At 38.6% G+C, this 15,285-nt stretch overlaps 1 protein-coding gene across 1 annotated transcript; it reads left to right on the forward strand.

Moving 5' to 3' along the window:
• Positions 1 to 872: 872 nt before the first annotated feature.
• Positions 873 to 3,063, forward strand: LOC308706247 (serine/threonine-protein kinase pim-1-like). Its single transcript, XM_081391746.1, has 6 exons — positions 873 to 1,208; positions 1,342 to 1,436; positions 1,608 to 1,658; positions 2,064 to 2,421; positions 2,501 to 2,638; positions 2,884 to 3,063. The coding sequence occupies exons 1-6, from the start codon at positions 884 to 886 to the stop codon at positions 2,982 to 2,984; spliced, it is 1,068 nt and encodes a 355-aa protein (XP_081247872.1). The 5' UTR covers positions 873 to 883; the 3' UTR covers positions 2,985 to 3,063.
• The last annotated feature ends 12,222 nt before the right edge of the window (positions 3,064 to 15,285 follow it).

Consider the following 15,285-nt stretch of genomic DNA (forward strand, 5'->3'; position numbering starts at 1 on the left):
GGAGTGTGAAGCTCCTGCGCCCTCTAGAGTCGCGTGGGGGAACAAAACCTCAGGTGCTTTCACACACACACACACACACACACACACACCAGGGATGCCAACTGACACGCAATTGACACTTTTCACACGCTCTCACGCCACACATCCAGACAAGACAGAGCTGGTTACTTTTGATATGTGAAACAAATATGAACCGCTCAAATTCTGTCAGTTTTATTGAGAAATTCAAACAATAAATACTGTTTTGGCGCTTGTATATGTGAGGTGACAGATCGCTGGCGCACGTGAACCAATCATCTCTTACTCTTACTACTAGTTAATAGTAAATAAACACGAATGAACGATATGTTGAAAGATACAGTAGGCTACAACTTACAGAAGTGTTTATGCTTCATACAGAATGACCATAGCACGTTAAAACTGCTATAGAGATGAGTATTTTTTGTGACTATATGTACATTTCTGAAATTGCATAACTTAGACCGTTTCCTCTGATAACAGATTAGTCTAAATTGTAATATGGACTGCAAAAATTCAAATTATATATACACTGTTGTATTGATACATTTTACTGAATGGAAATGACATTTATGCCATTTTCCCCTCAAATTGCATTAAGTAAAATGGCATATCAATTCATTCCGTTATATCTTCCATAACATAGTTGAAAAAACAATTGTTTTAAAGTCCCCGGTGTCCACTACAGAGGACATAGCATAACATATGAATAAAACATCCTTTTTCACAAATGTGTTCCCCCATTTGTTTTGAACTAGCAACATAAAGCAGCTGTACATGAGGATAACCACTCAGCTTTAATCTGTGCTAATAAAACACATGTTTCTAATCAATAATGTTGTTTGCAGAAAAGCAATCAAGATGGATGAGTTTCCGTGCTGGCGTCTTGCGAGAGTGGAATGCTGGGAAACGTCTCTTCCAGACCAACGAAACCCAAGTGTGTGCTTTTGTGCCATCGCAGGAGCTTCCACACACACCCAGTGTCGAGCCCACAGAACCGCTCGAGACCAGGCCGACAGAACCGCTCGAGACCAGGCCGACAGACCCGCTGGAGTCCAGGCCGACAGACCCGCTCGAGTCCAGGCCGACAGACCCGCTCGAGACCAGGCCGACAGACCCGCTCGAGTCCAGGCCGACAGACCCGCTCGAGACCAGGCCGACAGACCCGCTCGACTTCATACGGACAGACAGTCAGTGTTTTTTATCATGACCTCTGGCTTTAGTTTAATCTCCACTCCTGTCGGTTCCTCACCTGATCTCAGGTGTGTTTGCTGCTGGAGTTCAGTCTCATGCTGTATATTAACATGCTAACGTGTTTTTCAGGATCCTTTAAATCTCTTTATGAAGTGGGACGGAAACTGAAATCCAGAGGCGATCGCTGGGATTATTTGGGATTTCGAATGTCAGATAACAAACGAGTATGTTGCTCAAACTTTGCCCTTCTTGTTTCCTTCTATCTTTAGTCTTTCAGTCCTGACATAAACATCAGTGTGTACAGTTTTGATCAGAAATGTTAAGATTGTAGATTACCGTGCACACAAACAAAAATGGATCAGATTACGTTTGCAACAATAATCTTCATTTTTTAGGTGATCATCCGTTGTATTAAGAAGAGGCGGCCTAAGAAGCTGGTGGAATTGGTAAGTTGACAACTTTATTCTTCATGAAATTCTCCAAGAACCGTTTTATTAAATTGTAATTTGGTAATTGATACACCTGTATGTTGACAGTATAAGATATAGTTGAAAGCCTAGAAACATCAGTTGTAAAGTACATTGCTTTCATTTTTAATTAACTCTTTAAGCCAAAAGTATGTGGTTTAGCAACCCCCCCCCATCCCCAAATATATTTAAGTAATTAAATTAATGTAAACATGCGATTAATCAACTAATGGCTTGAATGAATGACTACTCTTTAGTCAGGGCAGCCCAAGAGTTTACTTTGAAAAGCTCACGAGATGGAAAATGAAGTATCCCGGGCCTTTAGTTAGGAGATTAGAGATTAGTCAGGAGTCAACTAACCTTCTGTCAATCTCTTTTCTTTAGTCTGAGTGTCCCTTTCCTTTGAGTCGAGAGGCAGCTGCAATGTTGATGCTACAAAAGTCTCCAACTAGCACACATATCATACAGTTATATGGCATGTATATCCTGAAAGATCAAGACGTCTTGGTTCTGGAAGATCCACTTCACAGAATGACCTTGTATGAGTTCTACCAACAAAACCGAGGTTCCCTGACGGAACACTCAGTGAAATACATCGTTCAGCAGCTCGTTGTGGCGCTGCAGCACTGCCTGGATCATGGTGTTTATCACAAAACACACATGATGAACGTTCTCATCAACCCAAACACCCTGAAAGTCAAGCTGATGAACTTCGGAGGCACACTGTTCTTCAAAGAAATATGTGAGTCGGCTTCTTGACACCGTTCACTGTTGATGTGTTTGATGATGTTTTACTAAACACTGGAAATGTATTCTTACAGGTGCTGATGAACCCATACTATACACAGCGATCAGAGAGTACGCTAAATGGGTCCCGTTTGACGACACACGCATACTGTTTGAACACCTGGTCACAAGAATAGGCCATTGGTTTTGGCAAAGGTCACGTCTGTCCAAAGGTGAGACCAACAACAAGAACGAAATGGAAATAACATTGCTTAAAAAACATATAGAGCTCAGTAAAATTATTAGTGGCAATGATGAGCAAAGTGTAAAACATCCAGAGAATATCGTAGTAACAGCAAGAAATGCTGTGTATTTAATGGTAACATGACCTTACATGAACTACATTTCTCAAAATCTGTTTATGAGTGTCTATAAGGACAAACGTGACTAATCAACTGTCTTCTGAACACTTTGACAGAATGCCTGGATCTTCTTGAGAAACTTAATGAAAAAAAGTCACAGATCACCTTAGATAACATTTTACATCATGACTGGTTTAAAACCCCTTCAAAGAGATGAAGATGTTGTCCTTCCACGTTTTCCTGCGTCCCTGATGGATTGCCGTGATTAAAGCTTCTGCCTGCTTGATTGCCTCCGTACTAATTTGGCTCTGAAAATTTCTACTTTGTGATTGTGTTTGTGGATGTTCTGCAAAGCCTCTTCTATCAGGGTTTCTTAGAAATCTATCAGGGGTTCGATTGCTCCTATCTGCCTCATTGCTGCTGCTGAGTTGGCTTGCGTCTGTAAGCTTTCTATATCTTTCTGTTTTGAATCATTATTTACTATCATTCCTTGTTGTTTATATGGCTAAATATAGCTTACTCAACATCACCTTGAAAACTCAACAAGCTACGGAAAGAGATGCTTCCAGATGTCATAGATCCTCTTCTTAATATCATTAATTCATCTTTGTCATTGATACGTACCAAAAACTTTTAAGCTGGCTATGATTAAACCGCTTGTTAAAAAAACGCAACTTGATCGTACAGAATTAGTCAATTTGTGTATTAGTCGATGAGGTAGGAACAAGGCAGAGAGATAATCCACATGCAACACTGACTTTAATAAAACAAACAGGTAATCCAGGGCAAATTACAGAACAACGGAACTCAGGACAGGAACAGGAAACAGCTACAACGACCGACAAACAACAACTGAAGCACAGAGGTTTAAATACAAAGGCAAACAAGCTAGCCAAGATAACAAGGGGGCGTGGTAAATAAGAAACACCTGGGAAGACTTATCAACATAATGGGGAACTGCTAAACATGATAAGACAGGGGAACACAGACATGAATCGTGACACAATTACAGGCCGATCTCGAATCTACCTTTTCTGTCAAAGATACTAGAAAAGGCGGTATTCTCACAACTATATTTCTTTTAAGAAAGAAGTGATATCTGCGAGGATTTCCAGTCAGGATTTAGACCGTACCATAGTACTGAGACTGCTCTCATTAGAGTTACAAATGATTTCCTCTTATCATCCGATCGTGGTTGTGTCTCTCTATTAGTGTTACACGATCTTAGTGCTGCATTTGACACCATCGACCACAACATTCTTTTAAATAGACTCGAAAATTATGTTAGCATTAGTGGAATTGTATTTGCATGGTTTAAATCATACTTATCTGACTGTTATCAGTTTGTAGCAAATGAAGAGATGTCTTATCGATCACAAGTTCAGTATGGCGTACCACAAGGCTCAGTACTAGGACCGCTGCTGTTCACTCTGTACATGCTACCCTTAGGAGATATCATTAGGAAACATGGCATTAGCTTTCACTGTTATGCTGATGATACTCAGCTCTATATTTCTTCATGCCCTGACAAAACTTACCAATTCACAAAATTAACGGAATGTATAGGTGATATAAAAAATTGGATGACTTGTAATTTCCTACTTCTAAATTCTGAAAAAACAGAGTTTCTAATTATTGGACAAAAAACTTCCTCACGTAATAACCTAGAATACTGTCCAACACTTGATGGCTGCTCTGTTAAGTCTTCGTCGTCAGTTAGGAACCTGGGTGTGCTCTTTGATACCAGTCTTTCATTTGAAAGTCGCGTGTCTAGTATCTGTAAAACCGCATTCTTCCATCTTGAAAATATATCTAAATTACGTCATATACTCTCATTGACAAATGCGGAACAATTAGTTCATGCGTTCATGACCTCAAGGCTAGATTACTGTAATGCTCTACTGGGTGGTTGCCCTGCACGCTTAATAAACAAACTACAGCTAGTTCAGAACGCAGCATCTCGAGTTCTTACCAGAATCAGGAAGTATGACTATATTAGCCCAGTTCTGTCAACACTGCATTGGCTCCCTATTAAACATTGTATAAATTTTTAAATATTGCTGATTACTGTAAGATATTTGTATTTGTAGTGATTCGTCAATTTAGCTCAAAGTAATTATTAATTACTTTATAGGGAATTCGAAAGAGTCACTTATAGCAACCAAGCAAATGACTCGTTCACGGTTCATTTGAACTGGCTGTAACTATCAACTCTGCAACGGATATAAATATCCGAACTATAGTGAAACACTATAGTTAGTAGGGCTTGCATAGACTAGTCGAGTAGTCGATAGATCGACTACTTCAACCACTATTCGACGCTGTCGGAAACAATCGACTACTCGAGCGTCCATTAAACATAAATTAATTAAAAATGGCGAACGTCACCAACAGACAACACACGTCAGATGTGTGGAAGTATTTCATCAAGGATGACAAAAATATTGTAATTGGCCAACTCTGCAAGAGGCCGTTCACATATTGCGTCTAAAAACGTGTGGAAAGCGCGCGTGGCCGTGCCGCTGTCTCCTCCAAGCGCTTGCGCTCCCGCGGCGTCTGTCGTCGCTATGCAACCAAACTGCGCTCTCCATGATGACGACGAGGAAGTTATCATTCAGCAAAGGATTCATTTATTTCTAGCCCTTGCATTAGCTTTACTACTAGATATATTTCTGGAGATGAGAAGGAAAAACCCGCCTGGAAAAAATAGCGCACCATGTTTCTTTCATTATGAGCGCGCTCGCCGCGCGCCTACATTTGAAATAACGACCTTGAGCGCGGAAAAGACGCGATATGTGAACGGCCCCTAGAAGCAGACGTCTAAAATGAAAGGCAAGAACGACTATTTATTTGGCTTTAGACTTGTACATGAAAATTTAAAAATGAAATGTCATAATTATAATGTTTTGAGAGTTTACTTATGTAATTGTTGCATTAGGCTATGAATTAATAAATGTTTATTGATAAGATCTAGCTATTTCATTTACAGTAGCATGAACGACGAGTAGTCGAGTAACTCGACTATTGTTTTGATAAGAAATCGACTAGCAGAAATCAGTAGTCGTGCAATCCCTAATAGTTAGCAAGGTAACTTAGATCGAGGTTCAAGACAATAAATTCGTAAGCACATAACAAGTAATACTTCTCTTTAAAATACAAACATGACTTTATTGATTATTCTAACACAACACAAAAACATGCACACACATTCATACGAGTTGCAGAAAGAAAGAGAGAGAGAGGAAAGAGTGAGTTTTAAGAGTGAGATGATGAAATCCCAAATTTCTATATGCACTTATAAGACATGACCTGGAACAAACCATCAATCATTAATTTAAACCTTCTTTCGTTTCTTAGACAGGTTATTAAATCTGTATCAAATACACCAGTTCAGCTTAGGAGTCTGGAGGCAGTACTTGCTTGTCTTTGCTTTTGGGGATTCCCTTTTGTTGCGTGAAAGAGGTTTTTCCCGGTCCGTTCGTTGGCTGGTCTCCTCGTGCCTGATGTCTGGGGCAGCCAGTCACGTGGTGTGCTGGCGGAATGAAAGTCTTTGTTTGAAGCTGGCTTTGCAGAAGAAACGTGGCTCGAAATCTTGTCGCAAAACAACTTAGAACCGAGACTCACAACGAAAAGAGAGGAAAACTTAGAAAAGAAAGGAAATTGAGACGAGAGTAGATGATGGCTTGAATGAAGTTGTTTAACTCATGTTATTCTGATCTTGATTTGGGTTCTGTCTCTTCGCGTCTACATGGTTACTGGTCTGATTGAGATCTTCATCTTTTTCCGCCCATATCTCTTGAGAGTGATAGCAGATCGTTTCTTGAGGGTGAACCCAGAGAGCGAGAGCACAGAGATAGAGAGAGAGCTTTGTTTCGGGTCTAAGATTTTAAACTCAAAAGTTTGTCCCACCTCCTGAAGAGATTGGACCAATTAGACACTGGCTTTATTTGTCTCATCGTAAATCATGCGTTATCTGGGATCTCCTTACTTTCCAAGCTCTAGCAGAGAGTACAGAGGCCACAGTTTAGACATCATTACCTTTATAAGAATACAAAACATTTTACACAGATTTCAATCAAGCCATCTTTTGAATCACGAGCATACGATCCTACTGATATGAAACACAACACACTTTCATTCAAACATCTAACAGTTATAACCATTAAATGACTTACATGGGATTTAAACATATTAAAAATGCACATATGTGGTAGAAACAACACAGGATTATGTAGTTGCATGATGTTCATCGAAACTTGTTCTGAGATGATTTTATTTATTTTGATATGTAAAGTGTGTTGGTGTGTAAAGTTTATGGGGTTTAAGAAATTCCAATCTGAGGTCATGTATAGTTCCTGTTGACGTCTGTTTTGTTCATCTCCTTGGTCCTTAAGAAAGACGGGGTCTGTTAGTCGCAGGGGTCATGTGACCTCTTGTTAGGGCCCTGAGCAGTACCATTCTCTGAACCGATCATTCTTTTAAAAACCATCAAACGTTGACAACGTTCTTCCTTAAAGTTCAGATAATTGTCAGCAATCAGAGAAATCCTAAACTACTGTTTCACTCAATCAACAAGCTGCTTAAAAATCCCAGCCTCTCTAATGTTCCTGCTTCAAATCACCTTTGTAATAAGTTTTTGGAGTTTTTTAGCACCAAGATTGATAATATACGTAACCACATTGTTACTACTCATACTATTGCTGCTGCCTCCTTAACCCTCTGGGGTCCTTCGTTTAACAGTCACACTTGGGACCTTCGGGTCCAAATGGACCCGGAGGGCGGAATTAATATATATAAAAAGAAATCATAATTTTTTTTTTTTTACTTGTTTTTTATAATATTTTTTCTTTTCTTTTTTGGTGTTTTGAGATAATTTTATAATTTATAATTAATATTTATGCAATAATTATGACCCATTTTTTCCCATTGAATATAATAGAATTTTTTTATATATACATAATTTTTATTTTATTTTTATTAAAGCTGTATTTCATTTTAGAGTCAAGCCTAGGCCTCATGAAAGCAATTTTTTAAATGAGATGGGCGCCAACTGGTGGACACACTGAGCATTTTTATCACGCAATAGCACATTTTTACCACTAGTGGATTTACAGCTCTCTGTAGAAAGGCTTGCGAATCTAGTGATTTTTGCCTGAACAGATTTAGTCTGTTTTGCACTCTTGATGTTTTAGAGATTCACCCCTTCACTGTTGAGTCCTTTTTTTCTGCATCCTGGCTGATTTGTAGATTGTATGCACAAAAAAACTCTGTGTTTTCATATTTTTGACAATTTCCCATTCATTTCCTATGGGGGTCATTTTTGACCAAAGAGCAGAAGTGTGATGACCACTTAGCATGCTTGGATCATGACCTCAATATTTTTTGTGTGTTCACATACCTAATACCATAAAAGTCACCTAGTTTCGTAACATTCCGATGAAGCTGTGCTTTTTAAAAATTCAAAACAGATTTTTGTAATCTGAATTTATTAGTGTGTATGTGTATAAAAGTGTGTTTGTGTGTGTGTGTGTGTGTGTGTGTGTGTGTGTGTGTGTGTGTGTGGATTTGTCTGTTTTGCACTCTTGATGTTTTAGAGATTCACCCCTTCACTGTTGAGTCCTTTTTTTCTGCATCCTGGCTGATTTGTAGATTGTATGCACAAAAAAAAAACTGTGTTTTCATATTTTTGACAATTTCCCATTCATTTCCTATGGGGGTCATTTTTAACCAAAGAGCAGAAGTGTGATGACCACTTAGCATGCTTGGATCATGACCTCAATATTTTTTGTGTGTTCACATACCTAATACCATAAAAGTCACCTAGTTTCGTAACATTCCGATGAAGGTGTGATTTTTAAAAATTCTAAACAGATCTTTGTAATCTGAATTTATTAGTGTGTATGTGTATAAAAGTGTGTTTGTGTGTGTGTGTGTGTGTGTGGATGTGTCTGTTTTGCACTCTTGATGTTTTATAGATTCACCCCTTCACTGTTGTGTGCTTTTTTTCTGGATCGTGGCTGATTTGTAGATTGTACGCACAAAAAAACTCTGTATTGTCACATTTTTGCCAATTTCCCATTCATTTCCTATGGCGGGTCCATTTGGACCCGAAGGTCCTGAGTGTGACTATTTTTTTTACAACCACTTAGACTATTCAAATCCTGTCCCCAATTTTTTTGGGTGTTCATATACCAAGTACCAACAAAGTCACCAAATTTCGGACCATTCCGATGAAGCTATGATTTTTTACATTTTTTTATTTAAACGCTTCGGGTCCATTTGGACCCGAAGGACCCCAGAGGGTTAAATATTTCTGCATTTTCTGGTATCTCTCTCTCTAATTTTGCAATTCATGACTCCCAGTCTCTATGTAATATGGTTTCAAAACTGAAAGCCTCAACTTCCAGAGTTGATCCCATACCATCTTGTCTTTTTAAATCATGTTTTGATTCCCTCTCTCCTGTTGTTTTGAGAATTATCAATAACTCTCTGTGCACCGGTATTGTGCCAGCAGCACTTAAAATTGCTGCTGTCACCCCTGTACCCAAAACTAACAACATGAACTTTGATAATCTGAATAATTTTCGTCCCATCTCTAATCTTCCATTCCTTGCCAAAATTTTAGAACAAACAGTGGCTTCTCAACTGCTTTCTCATCTTTCATCTAATGATCTTTTTGAGCCACTTCAGTCTGGATTCCGTAAACTCCACAGCACTGAAACTGCACTAGTTAGAGTCACTAATGACTTGTTAATGGCTTCTGATTCTGGCCACTTATCTATACTGATTCTTCTTGATCTTAGTGCCGCTTTTGACACTATAGATCACTCCATTTTAATCACCCGCTTAGAGACTATCTTTGGAGTTTCTGATTCTGCATTAAAGTGGTTTAAGTCCTACCTCTCTGATCGCAAGCAGTTTGTTGTGATGGGTGATTGCAAGTCTGAGGTCGGTGTGGTGCACTCTGGTGTTCCCCAGGGATCAGTTTTGGGCCCTTTACTTTTTAGTATTTACATTTTTCCATTTGGCCAACTTTTAAGAACACTTGGTCTTAACTTTCACTTTTATGCCGATGACACTCAGATATATATATACATTCAAAACCTGATGTCAATATGCCTGTGTCTTTCCTTTCTCAGTGTTTTACTGAGATTAAGAAATGGATGTCTGAAAATTTTCTCTGTCTAAACAGTGACAAAGACTGAAGTGATGCTTATTGGTTCACCTCATCAGTTGCGTAAAGCAGAGTCCATAACCTTAAGTGTGGATGGCTCTGCTCTGCAATTCAAAACTAACCTAAAAAATCTGGGGGTGATATTTGATGCCAATTTAACATTTGACCATCAAGTTCGTAACACAGTAAAAACATAATTTTTTCATCTCAGAAACATTGCCAAATTTCGTCCCATGTTGACTTTCTCTGTAGCTGAAAAATTAATCAACACCTTTGTTTTCTCACGTATTAATTACTGTAATGCTTTGCTGGCTGGAGTATCTAGAGCTACCCTAAGTAAATTACAGTTGGTACAGAATTCAGCTGCTAGAATTCTTACAAGGACCAGTGCAAGGGAGCACATCACACCTGTCCTGGAAAAATTGCACTGGCTTCCTGTTAGTTTTCGTATCGATTTTAAAATTCTCATGCTCACTTATAAGGCCTTGAATAATCTGGCCCCTCAATATTTGTGTGAGCTTCTAACCCCCTACACTCCTTTACGTGCTCTACGCTCCTCTGAAGTTGGTCTTTTTAACTGTCCAAACAACACGGCTAAAAACTATGGGTGATCGGGCTTTTTCTTCTTTGGCTCCTAAATTGTGGAATTCCCTTCCCTCTGAGATTAGGAATGCAGAATCCCTTAGGGTTTTTAAATCATCCCTTAAAACTGACTTTTTTAGGGTAGCGTTTGTGTGATTCATGTCATTATTATGCTTGTTTTTCTTTATTGATTTTTTTTATTGATTTTTTGTTTGGTCAGTTTTTTACTGTTTGCACTGTTATGTGTACCTTTTAAAAGGTATATGTACCTTTTAATTTCATATTTTTATGTAAAGCTCTTTGAGATGCTACTTTTAAAGGCGCTATATAAAATAAAGTTTATTATTATTATTATTAAAGTTAACCAATAAAAGTCTTTGGTTGCAGACTCTCTGGAGCCTGGGTGATTTGAGCCTGGAATGTGAGAACTCTGTGTGGGACCTTGGTCTCTGTCTTTCTCTTAACCAGTCAGTGTTTTGGCAACAAACCTAGCATTGACCAGTTATTTCGTTAGTGCTGGGGGCTCTTTTAATTAGTCAGACCGGTGATGCCTGGACCTCATGACAAGACTGATGAGGATACGAAGTCCTGACCAAATCTTCCCCTTTGTTCGGCAGGAAGTGGAAAGTTAGAATTAATTTTCTGGAAGAAGATTAGTTTGTGTTTGGTTCATTCTCGTAGTTGTTACATTACTTACAAAGCACTAAATCAGTGGTCACCAACCTTTTCAAGCCTAAGATCACATCCAAAGTCCAAATGTAAACCAAGATCTACCACTTGCAAAAAATTATGAAAAAACAAGGCCACAATGTAGTTCTACTTTGACATTCTTTGTTGCCTGTTAGTCACTAGCAAAATATTTATTTAACTATACAAATAGTATATAACTATACAAACTGTCAACTATAATTCAAAATTTTCAACAGTAATATAACATTAAGTATTTCCACAGGCTTATAGCTTGGGAAGTGCACTAGGCTTCCATTCTTCAGCTGAGAAGCCTACACTACCACCTTGGCCTTAAAGGCATTGACAGCGCTGATCATGTGGGTCACGTCTTTGTCTCTTCCCTGAAGCTCATAGTTCAGCTCGTTCAATTTTGCTGTTACGTTTGTGAGGAAACCCAAGTCTAGCAGCCATGCATCATCAGACAGTTCCTCATGCTGCTCATTTCGTGACTCCAGAAATGATTTGATTTCAGGCAGCAAGTCCACAAATCGCTGGAGTACTTTTCCACGACTCAACCACCTTATGGAAGAGTGGAGAATCAAGTCACCATATGAGGCATGAAGCTAATCTAATAAAGATTTAAACAAGCGGTGCTGAAGTCCTTTTGCCCGAATCGAATTTACAATTTTAACGACAAGTGTCATGACATGAGACAAGTGCACTACTTTACTAGCCAGTGCTTGCTGATGGATCACACAGTGATAGTTTAAAAACCTGGGGAAATCGGGATCACGACGGCACAGTGCAACGAAGCCTGAATGCAGCCCACGCATTGCCGGTGCCCCGTCTGTGGTGATCGCAATCAGCTTATGAATAGAGATGCTGTTATCATGCACATAACATTTAAACTCGTTGTAAATGTCCTCACCTCTTGTCCTCCCTTGTAATGGTAATAGAGTGAGAAAAGCCTCCTTAGTAGTTGAATCTTTAAAAGTCATGCGAACAAATACCATTAGCTGTGCAGTGTCTGTCACATCCTGGGATTCATCAAATTGCAGAGAATAACACGTCCTCCGATAACAACTCTACCCTTCTTGCCACAGTGGCTGGGCCAAGTGGCACACTTCCGATAGCATTTGTTATGTCCTCTTTGTTTTTTTTAAATCTTTAAATAAGGTATCTGCGGCAACGACCATTGCCTCCTTGTATAGCTCTCCATCGGTGAACGGTTTCTTATGTTTAGCCAACAGGTGGCTGACACGGAAGGATGCCTCTGTTGCAGCCTTATTTTTAGCTGTCGGTCTGGAAAAAAAGTGACTGCTGTGCTTTCAAAACAGACTTCAGCTCGTCAACTTTCTTTGAACGAAGAGTGCTCTTTAGCGGGTATGTATCTTTGAAATTGGGGTGGATGGCACCACTCTCCATATTACCCCTTTTTGCTAGCGCAACAGCCTGGTGACAAATCAGGCAAATAGTTTTGTCGTTAACTATGGTGAATAGAAAATCATGTTCCCATTCTACATGAAAATTTAGTTTTTTGCTTTTTCCTTTGTGCCGGTTGTGCCTTAGCCATCATTTCGTTAGCTTGCTTGCGTATCGTTAGCTTGAAGTGAGCGTAGTAGTGTGAAGTGGCTGAGCTGTAAAACCTTGTGTATACTCGACGAGTCCGCATGAGCGCGAAGGTAATAAAAAACTAATATCCGTCTGCTCGGGCAGATTCGGCTCAAAGTCGTGCATCTTCTGATGCGGCAAAAATGACATCATTGTAAAAGCGTGCGTGCTTCCGCATCCGAAGATGCACGACTTTGAGCCGAATCTGCCTGAGCAGACGGATATTAGCACATCTCATCACACCGGCACCCAGTTTGTGCGTCTAAATCAGTTGTATGGTCTGGTTTTCAATCTAAAACAGTTGCTTCAAGTATAAATGCCTCGTCTGTTTGGGGAGGTGCGCGCGCAGTCAGTGGAGGCTCGCGCTGCGGTGCCAGGCGAAACTATAAACAAGGCTTTAACCCTCTGAGGTCGGCAATCACGCCGGCGTGATTTGCTTGTGTTTTTTCTTATCAGTTCAAACGAGAGTCCAAATACTCTGTTGACTTTGATCTTACAAACCAGTTTCATACATCAATCGATCCTGTTAAGTGTGTATTATTTTTGTGTATACTCACAATAAAAACAATGTGTTGTGCTTTTTGCCAAATAAAGAAAAATAAACATGATGTGAGTTCTGCTTTCTCTCTGTCAGTGAAGTCAATTCTGAAACGCGTCCGAAAATGAACAATAACTCAGTGAATTCTCAGTCAAACAGGCATACAGACACACAGGCATGAAGCTTGAATTCTCTTCTTTTAAATGAAGTATTTTTATAAAAAACAAATATTCTCAATTAATGTAATCTGTATGAAAAGAGTGAGATGTCAGTCCTTCTCATCTCAGCTAATTATTTTTAATCTGCCCCGCCCACGGAGAGCGCGCGCTATTCAAACGCAAATGACTGAGGGATCCATGCAAACTGTGAACGCCCCCATATCAGCTCGAGAAAACACATCAAGTTTATTCAGATCATTACTTGTTTACACCGTCTCGCAGCGCTGTGAGGAATAATAATAATAATGGAAAATGTACCTCAGAAGTGCTGGTATTTCGAGGAGCAAAGGATGGAAGACTGTAGTAAGTTTTTTTTCATTCTCAAGTGAATCGCGTTTCTCTGTGTGAATGAATGAACGGCAGAGATGCGCTGTTTACCACAACTCGCAAAAAGATGGTTTAAATTTGAATCGCATTTCTGTGTGTAAATGAATGATCCACTTTTAGCAAACTATATTGCTATACTGAGACGAGTAAAAATCAACTGAAATATGTTGAAATAAAATGTATTTGTATAAGCAACGTATTAAACTTCAAATTAACATTTATATTTCTTATATAAGCGAAAGACCTATGTTACAGACATATGAAAGACAACATTTCGTTGACTAGTTTTGGATAGATTATAAATTTTTACTGTAAAATATCTGCCACCTCAAATAAGCTTTTGTTTGCCAATTTTTGCTTATATATTAAATATTGTATGTTTTGTCAAAAATAAAGTAATCAAATAATCAATCAAATCCTTAACTTTGAAATATGTATGATAAATTGTATACTGTTTTTAAAATTGTTTTTACAAAGAAAGATTGCACTTGAATTGTTGTTGTAATTGTAATCTTTTTAATAAAAAAAATATATTTACAAGGTAGATGATTTGGGGAGAGGATACATATTCCAAAACTGAAAATATGCGAATTAACTGCACAATTACTAGACATGTTTTCCTTGGATATTATACGAATTGCAAGCACAATTTGTGAAAAAATAAATAAAATAATTAGATGCTTCCAACTGTGAACCAATTTGGTAATATATATATATATATATATATATATATACACATATTGCTCTTGCATTCTATCTTGTGGCTCAGTGACTCACTTGAATGAATGGCTCATTAAGTATGCGGGCCCCATTGTCTCCTCAGGTGCAAACCACCATATGCATGATGGTGTTGGATCATTGACGCCCACTCGCATATTGCCTTTGCAATTAGAAAGTGTTGATTTTCACATCATTTTGAAGAAAAACTCTAGGCGACAGCATCCATTAGTCAAAAGTCTTATTGACACATATTTAGTATGTGTTTTGTGGCCTTATTTCAGAAACTTTAGTTTTTAGTTTTTTTTCAATAACCATGCATAAACATTATTCTCTCAAAAATACAAACATGTATACATTCATTGCTCACATATTATGGTAGCCCTGTTTGTGCTAAATAGTGTAATTACACCTTTGCCATTAATATGTTTATAAGCAACTGAAAAAAGCACAAATGTCAGGGCATGTCAGAACATCTCAAGGACCCCAAAAACACCCTAGATCCCTGAGGGTTAAGTTGGCAGTTGTTTAACAGACATTATATGTAAACTATAGGCTATTTGATTGGACAGATATACCCCTCTCCCTCCCCTAGACACCATTTACTACACACAATAGGCTCACACATGGTGCATTTTAAATTAATAAATAATAATGAATAAAAATATTGGGGTTTTTGTCA

The sequence above is a fragment of the Scardinius erythrophthalmus genome, assembly GCF_964197995.2.
Source record: "Scardinius erythrophthalmus genome assembly, chromosome: 17".
In the NCBI taxonomy this organism is placed as follows: domain Eukaryota; kingdom Metazoa; phylum Chordata; class Actinopteri; order Cypriniformes; family Leuciscidae; genus Scardinius; species Scardinius erythrophthalmus.